Source organism: Oryctolagus cuniculus, chromosome 18 (assembly GCF_964237555.1).
Source record: "Oryctolagus cuniculus chromosome 18, mOryCun1.1, whole genome shotgun sequence".
NCBI lineage: Eukaryota > Metazoa > Chordata > Mammalia > Lagomorpha > Leporidae > Oryctolagus > Oryctolagus cuniculus.
The window spans coordinates 58,820,507-58,838,416 of NC_091449.1; the positions used below are offsets into that span (position 1 = coordinate 58,820,507).

The 17,910-nt window shown below is 41.5% G+C and overlaps 1 protein-coding gene across 5 annotated transcripts in view; it reads left to right on the forward strand.

Moving 5' to 3' along the window:
- Window positions 1-17,910, forward strand: part of CNTNAP4 (contactin associated protein family member 4) — a 444,592-nt gene that overhangs the window by 334,369 nt on the left and 92,313 nt on the right. For all 5 annotated transcript variants that reach the window (XM_070062760.1, XM_051847278.2, XM_070062759.1 and 2 more), the window contains 2 exons: window positions 7,344-7,493; window positions 12,724-12,895. In XM_070062760.1, coding sequence (XP_069918861.1) covers window positions 7,344-7,493; window positions 12,724-12,895 — 322 coding nt within the window. The remainder of the gene's footprint in view (window positions 1-7,343; window positions 7,494-12,723; window positions 12,896-17,910) is intronic.

Genomic DNA, 17,910 nt, shown 5'->3' on the forward strand with positions numbered 1-17,910 from the left:
TCTCTCCACTTCTAGGCAATACGGTATCGTTTTACTGATTAGCAGTAAGATAATTAGGATGCCTATATGAGTGACTGGAAAATTAATGTCCAATCTAGGTCGGTGCTTTGAGAGAGATATTTTTGTCTTTTCATTAAACTTACACAGTTTTCTACAAGGGACCTCCATCACGTTTTTACTTGTATAGAATAGCATCCAGCCCCAGCAACAACCCGGAGGTCACACTGCCGTAAATTGCTGCATTAATTTAACAAATGATCTTTTAATTGAAAGATGCCCTTGTACTACTGCTATGCATTAGCTGGGACCAAAATTCCCAGAAGATGTCTCAGAGAGAAAAAAAAAATCAGCACACAGTTCGAAGCTGCCTAAAAGAAAAACAGGTATACAAATGGCACCATGCATGCCCTTTCTTCTCATCTTCCTGCTGTTGTTCGTGTATCACTGCCGCTTCAATGTGGAGCTGAAGTTCAATGTTAATTATAATTTTCAGAGGTACTGTGCATGCCTTGCTCAAAATGTGGTGGATTTGCAGGCTTCACAAAAAGAAATAAATTAATCTGTGTCATATTAATTATTAATCGGCTCCTAAAATGAGGGCCTAAAAATGTAAGCTTGCCATTACTGTGTAGTTTATTGTGATGTATTTGACGTCCTCTGAAGTGGTTACATTCATAGCCTAATTTTCAACGTCTTAGAGAAACTGCTTGAGTACAGTGCCACTGGAGTGAGCCCCGTGGAGCTAGTTCATTTCTAAGCACTTTACAGGCATGTATAGTTAATAAATTACTAGGTGTAAGTCTGAATGGAACACCTTGAGTGATTTAAAAGTCTCTAAATGAATGTTTAGGCCCATGTACAATATAATCCATTATGACATCATTCGACTTTTTGGGATTATCTCCATAGCCTTTTATAAGAGTAGACTAAATACGAATGCCAATATAGCAAAATTATTATGCTTCAAATAAGTTAGCCTATACATACCAACTCTCTCTAGTCCTGTTTTTCCAGTTCCTTTTAAAGTATTACTTTTACTCATTTCAGTGCACTGAAGGGTATTTGGGTAAATGGTCAGTTTTTTTCCACCAGGGGAAGATACTCCACTTGTGTTTCACTCATCCAGGGTCCAATAATTACATCAGTTGTCAGAATGTATTACAGTCACTCTAAAGATAACCAGGTAGTACTGACAGGTAGATATAATATGATATCTTTATTATTATAAATTATAGTAATGTGGTACGGAATACTACTATGGAGTACTACTAGTGTGAAATACTATTATGGAATACTACTATGGGATACTATGGAACACACTAGGGAATACTACCCAGCCATTAAAAAAGAATGACCTCTTTTCTTCTGCAACAAAGTAGATACAACTGGAAACCATTGCGTTACTGAAATAAGCCAGTCCCAAAAAGACAAATATCATTTTCTGTGATACATGGCAGTTAATATACAACACACAAAAAAATACAGAAATGGGAAACAGATATTTTGTGCTATGATTGTTGTATTTAGCCTTTGCTTATATTCCCGGAGAACTGTGGTCTTCCTACTTTTTACTTGTTGAATGTTACGGTTAGTGGTGAACTAAGCCTGTGAGTATAGAGTGGTTGGAAAGTTAGTCTTTGCAAAAGTTAACGTAACACGGAGGGAAGGAAGGAGGGGGATAGGGGGAGGGAGAGGAGGGTGTAGGGAAATCTACTTGTCTCCTTAGAATGGTATCTATGAAACATATGAAATTGTTCTCTTTATATTAATACAGTTTAAAAAAAGAATGGCTTAATTATTCTTAGGCTCTAGAGATATAAAAGACTAATCTTAACACTTCAAAAAACTCAAAATTTTTATACCTTTTACAATGGAATGAAAATTAAATTGTGTGGGTAAAACACCAGCATGCGTATGTTGAATTATTAGGCTAAAATTTTAATGTGAAGTTCAGTGTTACACAGTATCATTTGGAATTATTCAAAAATATTATGTCAGCCTAAATTGTTTTTGAAATATGAGATTTTATATTAGCCTATATCATAAGACATGTTAACAGTCCTAGATAATCCCTTGTAACACAAAACATTTTCGGTTTTTGTCACCTTGATAGATGTCAAAGCAGAAACCCTTCAGATAACATCAAAGCCCGAATGAACAATAGTTACATATTTTTATTTGCTACTGGAAACAAAGTCTCAGTTGTCAAATTTGAGGGTTTTTGCTATGATTTGAATATTCCTCCTGCAGCTTTTACCTGAGAGTTGAGATCTGGCCCATGCGTGAGCCTCCAGCCGGCACGGGCAGAGCCTGGACAGGTAGTCTTGCCTGTGTGTGACATGTTTGTGCATTTTCCACTTCCTGGGCGTTTGCGGTCCGGTGCCTCCGGCAGTGGAGCCGCCCTTTTGGTTTGCTTCCCCGTCTGCAGTCTGTAAATTACACTGCGCGCCTCTGCTCTCCCCAGAAATCATGGGCACCGATGACCTCTATGTTTCCATCTTGACAAGATCTGTGTGGGGTTCTGGGTCCTTAATTATGGTTAGTGACAAAGGTTAGTGAATGTAGACATTTCTAGAACGTCCTGAGTGCTGAAAGACATTGGAAAATAGGCAAAACCCTCCAGTGACCAGTTGAGCAGTGGCCTGGCCATTTGCATGTGTGATACATATGGCCCCAGGGATACTTGGGATGGTCTTAGGTGAAGGTCATAGCAGCTAAACTGTTAGAATGTTTCTGTAGCAATTTAATATGGGCACTGGAAGATTTTATATATAGGGAAGCAGATAGAAACCGTTTTTCCCCTGTTGTATGTCGCATATTTCTGTGATTTGGGCCAGAGGAGGAAGGGAGGGAGAGAGGATATTCTGGTGTATAAGCTTAGCCTCTCCTACTACCTGCAGTTGTAAGCATTTCCATTAATGACACCACTCTCCCATTCTTTGGTTTGGGAAATGTTAACGCTTTCCAGCCAAAGACCACGGTGCACCTATTTGGAGTCGAATAAGTGAGGCTGATTGTTTATGGCCCCGGAAGGAATCCACCCTGGAAGCCACGGGGCTGTCTCAGTACAGAGGTGTCCAGGATGACTTATGACAGGATTTTTGGTTGTGTCCGCTGATTTGGGAGAAGTTTCAAGGAAGCAAAAAGATTGTTGTAGATTAAATGCTGCTGTCAAGAAGTGAGGCTATTTCTTTGTAAATCTTATCTAGAAGGACAGAGCGATGATAGAAGACTGAAGCTGTAATTGGTTTTCAAAAATCAGTCGTTGTTCATATTATCCAGGAGAAGTTTGATATTTTTGTCGTTTGCACAAGAACCTTGCCTTAGCCTGTGCTTGAACAAGCTTACGAAGTAGTAATGGTCTCCCAGCCCTGTTTTCTTGTAGTCACAGAGTGACCTTGTCTGATATTGGTGCCCTGTGAGGTTGTTTATGTGCCACGGGAGTGTGCCAAGGCCTGGCTCTGGATGCCAGCCAATTTCTCACAGCGGGAGGCCTCCCTGGTGGTGCCAGGCCAGTTGCTGGCCGGGAGGGGCTGCTTTGCTCTTTCTCCAAGTTAATTGCTGGCCGTGATCACACAGAAAACAGTGAGGGTTTCTGTCCTGGTTCTCCCACTCACCAACTGGCTGCGACATGAGTCATTTGTTTATTTCCCCTGAGCCTCGTTTTTCTCCATACTGAAAATGAGAATAGTGATATGGTAAAGATGATGGTACAACGCGTAGAAAACACCGTTGATGAGTAACAGTTCCACAAAGTTGTTTCTGTGACTATCATTTCAAGCACGTTCCCTCCACAGACTCACAAGGTGTAAGTGATGAGAGTCTAAAGTCAGCATTTAAACACGTAAGATCAGAAACCAGACAAAACACGAAAATTCTGATTGCTGCTTTTTCTTCCCCTCTTTCACAGTCCCGTGGCTTTTTAAAGGGGCTCAGCTCTCCAGAGGCCTAGAAGTGGAAAGGAGTTGTGTACTTAGAAAAACAAAATAGAATCAGATTTAAATTGATGTAGAGTTAGTTGGAGTGAATTAAAGGGACCACCATGATTTAATCTGCTTAATAAGTCCTGTTGACAGGTAATGAGTCCCCTCATTGTAGGTAAATGGCATCTGTTACAAACGAGGCCTGGGAACAGCATACAAAAGTTAACTTCCTAGGAAGGCACAGCTTTACATGCACCAGCTGGCTGGATGGGTGCATTTATCAGTGTCACATTACAGACTGGGTTGTCTCCTTGGTTCTTAATCTTACTTGGCCTCTGCGTGGACAGTTTTAATCCCAAGTCTTTTCCAAGCCTTTGACCTAATGCTGTTGCCCAGTATCTGCTCCTCGATGTGAGATCCCTGGACCAGCAGTGGCTCGGTGATGCACTTGTTGCTGATCTGTGACAAGTATAAAAATGGATATGAAGTGCCTAGACACTATCAGAGCCATGAGATACTGCTGCAGTATCTAAGCACATGAGTAGTAGGCTTGGGTTTTATATGTACTTTTAATTTAATGCCTCGGTAGTTCTGTTTTTCCATTTCAGAAAAGTATGTCAGTCTCTTATAGATTGGAGAATAATATGTTCATCCTCATGAGTAGTTGGAAAAACACTGTTTGAGATCACTGGAAAATGTAAGATAAAACAGCAGAAGTAGAGCTGTGTGTTTGGGGCAGAGCCAGGCTTACACAACGGTAGGAGAGGTGCAAGGGACGGGGGGTACAGTGGGAATTCTGTCTGGTTCACGTGATGCAGAGCAAACTGGATTTTTCCCTCTGAATGTATCCCAGAGGAAGCACTGGATGACAATTTGGGGACGTTTGATTTATTTTAGCCCGATCTCATTCTGTCAGACATTGCATGACTCTATTTAGTTGTCTGTTTCAGAGTCCACTCCTGGAAAACGTGTCTAAAAGTATCTAACCTACACCTTCCTTATTTCTGTTTCCATTTCTTTCCCATTATCTTTCACAAACCAAACCAGGGTTGAGTCTTGGCCACTCTCGCTTCATGGGTATGATGGCAAAGCAAGCTCCCGTACCCCAGCTAGAATTCGTTTTAACCTAAACATGTTCAGGATCAGAAATTAAAATCACCTGAGAGAGATTCAAAACATTTTCAATCTGCAAGCATATGGTAGAAAATAGCTTGGGGGAATAAAGCAAATTACAACTAATATCAGAAAAGAAACTACATGTAATATCAAACAAGAGGTTCTTTGCGTTAAATGGAGTTTTTATAATTTTAGGTAATAATTTGATCTATGAAATCATACAGAGTTGAATATTCAGTGGAGATACGCCTGGCCGCTAAATCCACAACTGAGCTGCCCAGGCTCCACATCTCTGCCCAGTGTTCAGCCCCAGAGTTCCTCATAGACTGAATTTCCCCGCAGAGGAAAAGGCTGTCCATCCCTGGTATTCATGACACTGGAACTGCTGTTGGAGGGACCCACTCAGAGATAACTTTTAGAGGTGGTACAAAGAGCTTGAGCTTGCATTTTAGTAACTTGGAAAATACAGGAACAGTATAAAAATGGAGACAATGAAGATTTTCCGATTTGCAAAAACTTAGTTTCTGTGTAGGGATATTTCTGTGAGTACATTCCCATATTCATATAAAAATTAAGGATAAATTGAATCATGTATATGAGTACGTAGAGAACTGATTTTCATTACTGGTGATCTTTGTGTGTGTGTGTGTGTGTTTGTGTTTTAAGTTTCTGTACACATTGAATTAGCAACACAGAACCATTGCTCCTAGTGGAAAACCGGGACTAGGTTCCTATGAGCTTCTGGTCACTACATTGTTCTCCACCAGTCAATAAGGGAAAACTTCAAAAAATTTAATAGGAAATGTATATTGTGAAAAAGCAATGCATGGATTTCGTAATTTTTGCACCAAAATAAATTATCTTTTAATTCCATTTCCACAAACTCTTGGAAGTATCTTCATAGAGAATCTTGCTTTCTGTTTAAAGACTGTATTTGGCATACTTACTGATCGCTTTAGCAATGAACTTGTGGTCAAGGGCACTAATACCTTGTCTGAAGAAAGCTTTCCTAGTACATGTGTTTTTTCCAAGAGACAATCACAGCCTTTCTGTGCTCAGGAACACGAGATGCACCACCATGCTTGGGTGCCACTGTAGATGGCAGAATTACCAGTGAACTCCCCAAATCCCCAAAATGCGTTCGTAGTGTGAGGGCCAAAACAATGTGGGGCAATTTAGATTCTTTCTTTGTTACTAATATTTAGTGATTTTAATTTTATTTAAAAGGTTGAGATGGGGAGGGAGAAGAAAAAGGAAAGTGAGACAGATAGCGAGAGCGAGAGAGAGAGCGAGAGAGATGAGATTTTCCATGCACTGGTTCGCCCCGCCCCCAGTGTCCACAAAGCTGAAGCCAGGACACTGGAACTCCATCCTGGGTGTCAGATACCTGAGTCACTGAGCCGTCACCTCTGCCTCTCAGGGTACACAGTGGCAGAAAGCTGGGCCAGTGGCAGACCTGGGATTAGAACCAGGAACTTTAACACGGGATGTAGGTATCCCAACCACTGCACCAACAACCCGCCCTGGAATTTAACCTTTGCTGCTCGTATAGGTGGCTAAATATTCTGTTATAATGTCGTAAAAGGTGACTATTTAGAAGTGTGAAAAATGTAGATAAAACTTTTTTTGAATATGATCTGTAAATATTTGTACTCTTCCTAAACGCTCTCTGCTAGGAGGTAATTTAGGTGAATGGACTCTGAAGGTCAGTCTACGGCAAGTAACCATTCAGAATTGTGTAGGGTTCAGGATCCGGTTCTTTCTGTTGAGGGCCTGAGAAAGGGGGATAATGAACCAGCGCTTTTCACAGCGGGGTGCTGAGTTTTTGCTTGTCTTACCCTCTTTTCTTTCTGTTCGTTTTCTTCTTATTAATTCAGTAGCCTTCCCATCCCCCTCTATCTTCACTTTCCATGGTTTTAGTTACCCACCATCATTTGGGGCCCAAAAATATTCAATGGAAAATCCTCAAAAGAAGTTTTAAATAACTTTCATTACAATATATTGCTCTATTGCACTATCATTAGCTGTGTCCAGTTTATGAATGAAGCCTTATCTTGAGTATATGTGTACAGGAAAGAAACCATAGTGTCTACAGCATTCTGTACTACTTGCATGTCAGGCATCCACTAGGTGTCTTGGAACGGATCCTGCGAGGATCAGGGGAACAACGATAGACAGAAATACTACAGGCACTTGAGTGCTGCACGCCCTGCTGTTCCTAACCAACTGCCTGAGGAGTTCCCTGTTGACAGTCATTTCTTTTAACCAATTGCTTCCTCTCTGCTCCCCATCCCCCACCCCCAGGTGCTGGATTAAATGATGGCCAGTGGCATGCCATCTCCTTATCTGCTAAGAGGAATCACCTGAGCGTGGCAGTGGATGGCCACGTAGCCTCTGCTGCTCTGTCGCTGGGGCCTGAGCAGATTTATTCAGGTGGCGTCTACTATTTTGGAGGTAAGTCAATGCCATCTGGCAGTTCAACCGTGTTTGCATTTACTGCTCCTGTGTTTGGGGGGAGTCATTATGCTTTCAGCAACGTGAGTACTAAGGAGTAATTTCCCACCTTCTTAGAACATGGAAATGTCGAATGCAGCAAGATGACAAATTATGACCTAAAATGCATTTCTGGAAGGCGGACTTACTTATGTTTACAATTTCTATAATGAGATTGACTTTAAGTAGGTCACCCTCTTTAGATCTTAACTCTAAAGATTGTTATGTTTTCCGAGTGTTAAATGGTCCTTATTATGTCTTCTTCTGATTTTATGGTTGATTTTATTACAGCGTTTTCCTGGTCATGCCTCTTAGCTCCTCTAGAGCATCCTATTGCTTTCCCACTGCCCAATGCAGAAGGGCAGTGATATGCCAATGGGCAAATGATCTGGCTTAATTAGCCATGGCAACCCCTTCTCTTCGCTAAGTAATAATGCTTGGATATATCTGATGAAATCGGGCCAGGCCCCTTCCACACCTGCTAACATAGGAAGTGTTGACCTGTCCAGTTGATGTGCGATTGGATTAGGGCTTGGAAAAAGCAGTGGGGATGGAACTGTCACTGGAAAATTAAAACCAAATGTTCTTTTCCAATGAAAAGACAAAGTAATAAAATTGTTAATAGTGACATTTCTAATCGTGATTTGGAGTGTTTCTTATGTTACTCTTGTTTTGTTGTTGCTACATTGCCTTTTAATAGTTGCTCTGGCTAGAATCATTTTTGAATTGGGTGGAAGTAGGTGAGTCTTTTTAAATCACCATTAAAATACAAATTCTTTTCTAAGAATTGGCAGTGAGTACCTAGCCCGTGAATCAGTTCATCAGTTCTGAAGAGCAAATGAATGCACAAACAAAAACCCCTACATAATCCGTTACTGTGGAAGGCTGCAGAGGGCCAACGATTTTCAAAGACATAATTGCTTCCTTTGCCGAGATTTGTTCAGTTCTGAACCAGGTTGTTTTGGAATGTCTGATTGATTTTATGGCAATCCCTTGTACACATTCTTTTAATCAATAGTAAGATATATAGAACAACTTAACCAAGAGCTTTCACTTCAAAGGAAAAGATTTAGAAGCACTAAAAGAGATAAGAAATAGCAGGCATATTGTTAAATGATGCAAAATAAAAGACGGGATAGAAGTGTTTGTAAATCATGAAAATAGAGTCATCATTCTTAAAGTATTTTATATCCTTCTCGTTCAGATTTAATAATGCTTAGCTGTTTTATTGTAGAGAATTTTTTTCTCTGGTGATTGTTTTTACTCATGCTGTAATATTATTTTATAGTGAAATATCACATATGCACTCTAATTTTGCTTGTTTGCGTTGTGATACAGATGGTATACACTATTCATAGTTTTAAAATATTTGGAGGGTTACAGATTTATACGAAAGTTGCAAAGACATACATAGAGTTCCTAGATACTTCATAACCATTTTCCCCTTATATATAACCACCTTATATATACATTTTAAAGGTACATACGTGTTTCCATCTTATATATACACTTTCAGTACTGCTAGTAAATTTTGAAGTCACAACTACATACACATCCCCCTAGTTTAGAAAGAGGATTTCTCAGCACACGTTTGTCCCTCTGGGATGATATTCTCGGATCTCTCCCAAGTAAGCACGCTCCTGAGTATAGAACTTCATGTTCTTCCTTTCTTGTTCTTTGTTGTAGTGCATCAACAGTGTACTATGGAAGTTTCCAGAACACACAGTAAAATTCCGTCTCTTAGGCTTTTATCTTAATAGCCCATCTCAGGTTTAGTTAGGGATCTCTGTTTAGTCACTCATCATGGTGAGATAACCGTCCCAGAACAGACTTGACCTTGGCCTGAGACTCTAATGATCACTTAAACATGTGCCCTGTGGCATCCAGGCCATGATAACATTTCCAGGGCTGGAAGTGATGGGCCGCATCTAAACAGGAGGCTTTGTACTGCCCCCATTCTCCCTCATGGGCCCAGTCTGTGCCTCCTGGGCCTGGTTCAGGAGTCCACCCTCGGAAATGCCTACTTAGGACTTTGGGGCTGGTTCTGTGGGAGAGATATTCCCAGGCAGGCACCTCCTCTTTTCCTGCAAAGCTTCTGGGCTTCTGGAGACCACAGACAAAAGCATGGCTGTTGGAGAAGTGGGCTAGGATTGTACAGAGCGCAGCACTGGCACAGGCCCCTCCTTGCCTGTACGATAACGGGCATGGAGTCATAGGTGATCTGCTCTTCCCGACTTCAGCTTGTAGTCTTGTTTTCCCCCACCTGCCACGTCCTGAGCCAACTTTGACAATTGGCCACCATAGCAAACCATTTTTTCTGTGTGTTTGACAGTCCCCTTTATCACCAGGATGTGTTTATCTAGGTGGAAGGCATTTTTAGGTAGTTCATTGACCAATTATTTTATTTTCAAACAGGAAAGAAAAAAGTCCACACTGTGAAACACTTCCCACCCCTTCATGTCTCTCTGAATTCAGCTGCAGGCTTCGCGATTCAGAACGTGGTCAGCCTAACCCGGCTGCGTTGTCTTTTTGACAGGACCAGCCTCTCCCCACAGCCCGTGTTCTGCGTCTTTCTATGCCAGTTTGGGTGTTCTGCGTCTTTCTATGCCAGTTTGGGAGTGGCTTCATTATTGGCAGGGGTCCTGCTCCTGAACCAGCTGAGCTCCCTATAGGCCACACCTACCTTCCTCCATCCAGCCTTCATCCGTCGTTTTGACCCTCCAATGAGTGCTTTGCAAAAAGCCAGACTGTGTGCAGTGCATTGTGCTCGGCTTTGATCATTTATCAATGACCGATTTTTAAATCTGGGTTTTCCGGATCAAGGACTCTCATTTCTGGAAACGCTCCTGTGGGACTCTATGCGGTGCATAAGCTACCATGCAGCCCAGTCTGGGGATACTAAACCGTGTGCAGATTCTCACGCGCTTCCTCCCTCGTGCAAAGCAAACATTATCTAGCCAGTGAACTGGCTGCGCCGCGGTGAAGTCTAGGCGACATCCCACTTGTGGTGTGGTGACACACAGTGATAATTTATCTGTCAGCCTCCAAGGTGTTTGACATGCTGGCTGCCTCCAGTAATGGATCCATCCATTAGTTCAGCATTAAGCATTCTCCAGAAATCTTCTATTTTAGAACTTTTATCTCTGATGGGTTCAGTGCTGAAATTCTCTCCCGTATTGCATTATAATCACTCACAGCTGTGTCTTCCATAGACCGCAGAGACTGACAGAGTGAACCCTTCTTTGTTCTGAGAACGTCTTGTTTATTGCGTGTGTGGTAGCTAGGAATAGGGAGTGCCTCAGGATAGGACAGTGTGCTCTTTGTATAGTTCTGTAACTTTTCCCCATGACCCTAGGTTCGCTTAGTTTTGTCCACCTGTAGGCAAATTGCACAGTTCATTTTATTCCAAAATAGTCTGAGGTATATTAAAAATCACCACCAGGGAAGAAGGAGATTAGCAAGCTGTTTGTATTTCTGGCATATTCTGTTAACCCCCAGGTACTATGGAGCTATTGTCCTTTCATTTTCTACCTTAATGTTCGTAATTGGCTAATAACTGATCTAGGACACATACCACAGTTAGAGTAACCCTGTCCTGCAGTGCTGAAGAATGCTAAGTCCTGGAAATGGGGGAAGTCTTGGGTACAGAGAGAGTTAGTACTCAAAAAGCTTTGATCACTTTTATTGAATTTGAAACCTCAAAGTCTCCATTCTGTGGAAATGCAGTATTTCAGTATGCTTGATAATAGTTTAAATAATAATGCTGGACTCTACTTGCTGTGTAAATCTATTTTGTTAGGAAAACAAAGCATTAAGAAGAAATATCCATAGTTAAAATATTTAATCATAATGAAAATCTCTAGGTCCCAAACTAGCTTGGCTTATACAGGCATTAAAAAGTTGCTGATTCATTTCTTATGTCTTGAAATTGTAATGGTGGTTGACAACCATAACGACAAAGAAAGATTAATGAAAAAATATGTAAGTAGAATATATGTGTTCATGCACCATAAAATTATTTATTTCACTTGGGTAGAGAAGCATTTAGAACATCATTAGACCCCAGACAATCACAGTTAATATTATATTTCTTTATGATTAAAAAAATTAGATGCAACTCTTAAGTAAATCTTAGAACAAACAGTATAAATGTGAAATTTTTTCAAGAGGCGAAGAATAAATAAAATTAAGCAATGAAATATTTCGACATTAAGTCATTAGGATTTATTAAAATCCATTTGTATGTGGCTCTTCTGTAGGGCAATGAATTATTTATTTATTTACTTATTTTAAAAATTGTATTTTATGGATTAGAAAGGCAGAGTATCAGAGAGTCAAGGGAGAACCAGAGAGAGAGGAGAGGGAGGGATCTTCCATTCACTAGTTTACACCCCAGACAGCTGGAAAAGCTGGATCTGGGCCAGGCCTAAGCCAGGAGCCTGGAACTCCATCTGGGTCTCCCTCATGGGTGGCAGGAGCTCAAGCATTTGAGCCGTCTTCCACTGCTTTCCCAAGTGTATTAGCAGGGAGCTGGATCGCAAGTGGAGCAGCCGGGACTTGAACTGGTGCTCATATGGGATGCCTGTGTTGACGGCAGTGTTCTAACCTGCTGTACCATAACACTGGCCCTGCGAAATAAATATTTAATTCAGTAAATAGTTGATAATTGTATTCTTAGTCAATATTACTCCTTTTCCAAATAGTTAGCTTTACAGACAGAAGCACTTCACTGCTATTGATTTTTTTTTTTAATGTATGATGTATGTTTTCATCCTTTTTGTTCTTAACTTTGGAGTCCAAAAAAATCTTAAGTTCCTGAATTTAAGTTATATATATATATATATATATACACACACACACACATCTTAGTACTTCTGGCTGGCATATTTAGGATTCTGGAGCTAATATGTATATTTTAAAAACTGTATTAAATTAGTATCCTGGCACATAATTATAATAACGCTGGTGTTCCTATGAGTCCTATATGAATAAAGACAAATACTGTGTATGAATTGCAATGTTTAATTTAGATCGAACTAATAATGACGTCATTGGGTTTCTTTCCCTGTTTTAATACAGAGGATAATCAAGTGCCTTTTTTTTCTTTTTTGGTACTTTTTCTAATGAAATATGCTATGATACTGACTCCTGTTTTGTTGTGCTGTGTCTTGCCTTTGCTTTGTTTTATCAGGTTGCCCTGACGAAAGCTTTGGGTCCAAATGTCAAAGCCCATTTGGTGGGTTCCAGGGGTGCATGCGGCTCATTGCTGTGGGTGGCAAGGTGGCAGATCTGATCGCAGTGCAGCAGGGGTCCCTCGGGAACTTCAGTGACCTGCTGATAGACTCCTGCGGCATCTCAGACAGGTAAGGACAACCTCGCTGCTCTACGGTGAGCCATTTTCATACTTCAGGCAGCAGACTAAATTTTCATATAAAAATAACATTTCTCTCTGCTCTTTACCACTGCCGTCTGCTGCACAGAAAATGGATTCTATTCACTTGTCTATAAGAAATCTATGCCTTTTGTTTTAGATGTCATATTTCAAATGATAAAATTTAGATATGGGACATGTGGCTAGGTTATTTATGTGAACACACACATGCTACCAATTCACAAAAGATAATGTTGATGCTGCTATAATTTTAGATGGATATAAATGCAGTGAAAGTGTGTCATTAAACCGATAGATGAGGGCCTCTGAATAGTAAAATGGATCATCAGCCATCCATAAGTCAGAGACCGGCTTTGGCTACCCTGACCGTTGGGTGTTTTCTGAGGCAGGGGACTTACCTGGTAGCTGTTCTCCTGATGGGCACCTGCAGCAGCTGGTTATCATTTTCTCTGCAGGGAAAATGAAGAAGAACCCTTCCTGCAGAACAGCTCGGGGCCGTGACGTTGACCAAGGAGTAGGGGTGATCCGGCAGTTGCCTTAGATGCTTGGATACAGGGCATAAATCAAGATGTGGGAGTTAATTGTAGTGGACAAGAGATTTTGAAAATAATTAATAGTTCCTGATAATTAAAAACCATGTTTGGGCAGAGGCAACTGTAGCTAAATCATCTTGCCAGTCATGCTTTACTACCAAGATTGTATTTTAATTATGGGCTTCCATGGAACGTCATGGCCATTACAGATTTTAAAGAATCTGTATACCAAGCCCTATGCTAAACACTCTGTGTGAATTAATCTTTAAGTCCGTCCTTACAAAGGCTCTTAGAAGCTGTCTTTCACTGTACTCACTGCCTATAAATACAGAGCTAGATGCACAGAGAGGTTAAGTTGACCCAGACAGTTCATCTGAGAAAAGGCGGCGCCCAGCCCCAAAGCCATGCGCTGTGGTCCAGGAAAGTCCCCCGGAAGTGCTCTCCTGCCTTGCTGTGCAGCCTCCCTGGGTACAGGGTGGCCTTTGTGGTGTTAATATTTAATCCATGTGTAATAAACATACCATCCAATGTTTTCATAAACTATAATTAAAAGCAAACAATAACATTAAACACAATTTAAAAATCTGATTGGAAGGAACACAATGCAGTCCCCCTTTTTTTTTTCACTGTAACTGACTTACAGAGGGGTCAAACCTACACACAAAGGGGTCTGTACAGATACGTGTGCTCACACTCACACAGCCAGGCACATGTGCTGTGCACACGTACAGTACATATGATGGCCCTCGGGCGCACTCACACAGTGCGCTCTTGTGTGCCTACTCTGGTCCTCAGAAGCTTCTTGCACACTCACAAGATCCTGACACTTTCCTACTCATAAAGCCATCCCCCATTCCTTACACACAACACCCCTTCCATCTACACTGTCACTTACACACACACACACACACACACACACCCCTGCCTTCAGCCACAAGCCCTGCCGTCCCCTCTGTGGATATGCAGGGTGCTACTCCTTAGGCAGTGCCTCTGGGAGTGACTGAGGGATGAGGGCAGGCACCAGGCGGGGCTGCAGCACCGGAAACAGATGGTAGGGCACATGTTCCGTGCGAAGTTGCTTGGACCTGGAACATTTGTTGCATAAAACCATCAGCTCTATCTTCTGACATCAACTTTCTAAGAACATCTACTGGGAGGGGCGGGTCCCCATCTTGGCCACAGACACTGCTCGCCATTCCCCAAACGCAGGGAGGCCCAGGGTGTGCTGTGCCTCCCAGTGCCAGAGACCCCAGTGGAGAACAGAGAGGCTGCTGTGTGACAGCGCCCACCGCTGCCAGCTCCTGACTTTCCCAGCTGCAGCCTCTGGGACTCAGTCATGCTCTCCTCTTGACCCACTTCTACTGCTTAGTCTTCATGCTCTGGCCTCAGGCCACCGTCGCATCCCCCTTCCCACAGGTCCAGCCGAGTCTGCTTCCCCGTCCTGCTCTCTGCGCAGCCCCACCAGCCATCCCGTGTTCCTCCTCTCTTAGGCTCACATGTGGTGTTTCAGCCAGTTGACAAGTAAATCATGGTGTTATTCTGCTCCCATAACTCTTTTTATGAGAAGGGAGTCAGACAGAGTGAGGGTTCCTGCTGATTTCAGAGGCTGATGAAGATAAGAAATTTGAATTCCCTGCTCACCCTTATGCTGGGACCCAGAGGTACCTTACTTTGTTTATTTTCCGACAAGTGATGATGGTGTGCAGACTCTATTTCAGCATCATTAATTCTAGCCAACCTCTATATCGTGTGAAAGTCTTTTGAAATGTCAATGGGAATGGACAGGGAATCAGGATAAATCAAAATCTCACACATCACGTCAGGTTAAGGTGTGTTGATGTCTGCATTTGTTCAAGTTCACAAGCAATGAAAATAATGATGGAAATGTCTAAGGGAAAAGCTTTAGAGGCCAGAAAAAATGGGTTGATGGATGATCTGACCTTGAATTGGATTGACTAGCAAGAGAGAGTAAAATACAACTGTGTAGGGCGTTCAGTGGGGATGAATGCTTCACTCTACAAGATACATTGTAGTAGGTTACTATCATCAAACATTACTCTATAATGAATTGCAATAAAGTTCACAATTCAGTCTTTCATATTTCCACTAGGATGTGGAAAACCTAGTCAGAAGCAGGAAAATGCTTTGTTAGACTTTCAGAAGCAGATCAAATAGAAATAGTGCATGGATCGGAGTAATTAAGGGTGCATTCTTTCTGTATCACAGCAAAGACGCATTCTTTGGCTTTTAGGCAAAGCCCTCATACCGACCTCTTAAAAACATGGCTTGAGGTTTGCTAAACGCAGAGCCTTCTGTGTCCTTCTCTGTTTGGTTAGCACTGGGATTCTTATCGTTTTAGTAATTTAAAATCTTTTTCTCTACATTGCCATTGATTTGAAGTGATTAAAAATTAAATAAGTCAGGGTACATTTGCTTTAAATGGGTTCTTGCAAATCTATAAAACTGCTAAAATATATATAAACTTACTGGGCTTGGAAAGATGGTCATTATTTATTTTTAAATCCTTAACACACAAGTTGTAGAATAGCATTGACTATGATTATATTGATGAATGTGTGTCCATGCATATGCATTTGCAGTGGTAACTGCTACCTAATGAGAATGTAACTGACATGTCTTCCGGATTGTCGTTTGTTGATTGACTGTGATCTGGATTGTTTGATTTCTGTATAGTGGACATCTATTTTTATAATCAAGAAAAATCAATAACTGTATTTCCAGTTAAAATTCAAAGAATCTTATAAGCAAGACAGGAAGTTGCCCATCCTTAGTTTTGATAAAGGAGGTGATAGAAACCTTATCATGGATCTATTCTTGGCTGGTTTTGTGGTTTTCATATTTTTTAAGTCTTGGATGAATGAGACCGTTTAAAGCCATGGTGGTCTGATGTCTATCATCTTCCTTTCTGAAAGGTGTCAATATTCCGATCAGGGCTCTTTGGGTCCAAATTCCCACAAATCTCAGTTCATGGTGCCCTGTGCTCTTAGACATCCCTAACACATTCAAAAGTTCACAAGTGGTCTAGATATGACTTTCAGAATCTGTTTGCTGGGGCTGGCACTGTGACGCAGCGGGTTGACACCCTGGCCTGAAGCGCCGGCATCCCATATGGGCGCTGGTTCTAGTCCTGGCTGTTCCACTTCCAATCCAGCTTTCTGCTATGGCCTGGGAAAGCAGTGGAGGATGGCCCAAGTCCTTGGGCTGCACCCACATGGGAGACTAGGAGGAGGCTCCTGGCTCCTGGCTTCGGATCAGCGCAGCTCTGGCCATTGCGACCAATTGGGGAGTGAACCAACGGATAGAAGACCTCTCCCCCCTCCCCTCTCCTCTCTCTCTGTGTAACTGTCACTTTCAAATAAAATAAATAAATCTTTAAAAAATAAAAAAAAAATTATTTGCTAAGGAAGACACATAGGTGATTGCTGGCTGATGCTTCAGGAACTTGGGCTCCTATCCTCCCTCAGCCACAGGGAGACTGCAAGTTCCCAGCTCCCTGAGGGAAGCATTTCTGGGTTGTAAACCTGCCTAGGGGTGTTTTGGTTTTGTTTTTTGAGATTTACATCTCAAAGGGACAAAGGAAGAATTGACAGTGGGAAGAATTTTGAAGTAAGCACTGTAAGGGAGGGAGTCTAGCATCAGGAGACTCCAGGAGGTGTGAAAGCTGCCCAGCTGGGCAGGGCTAGCTGAGGCCGGAGCAGAGTTTCCTAAATGTTTTCCATCCTGGAGTCCTTAGCATCCCAGCCATTTTTACTGTGCCTCCGTGCCAAAAGTTACACCTAACTGTTTGTCTAAAAAGTGATGTGGGTCTGCACAATTTAATAAGTATTTATGTCTTAACAATTTAGTCACTCTTTGAACAACTGATCTGAATCTAGACATCTAATGTACAACATAAGTACAATAAGTAATCAAAATTGATTGTATCTGAGACCATGCTCAATGAGTAGATTTTTAACTACTGTTGCTACAAAACAAGCCAAAGGTCTGTGTGAGATGACGGGTATGTTTATTTGCTTCATTTAGCTCTCTATATGTAAAATCATGTTTCATGCCATCAATTCACAGCATAAAAGGTATTAAAACAGAAAAAAGGATACATGTTTTAATTATTTTTCATTTTTAATTATACATAATTATTTCATAATTTTGGTGTATGCACCTGTTGGCCGCTGCACGACTATTAACAGCAGCTTGGAATCAGATCAGACACCACCATGCTCGCTTGTTGTTTGATGTTAATTTCACATTGTACTGGTTTACTTGTTATTAATTATTGAAAATCCAACATCTCTGAGATGTGATTAAAAGGAATATTTTATGATCTGATGTTGAAACTGGGCTACCTTGAGTTGGTAAGTCCCACAGTGCTTGACAGATGTGAAGTGTGCCAGTTATGTGTCCTTGAGATTTAAAATAACCCGGGAGCCCCTGG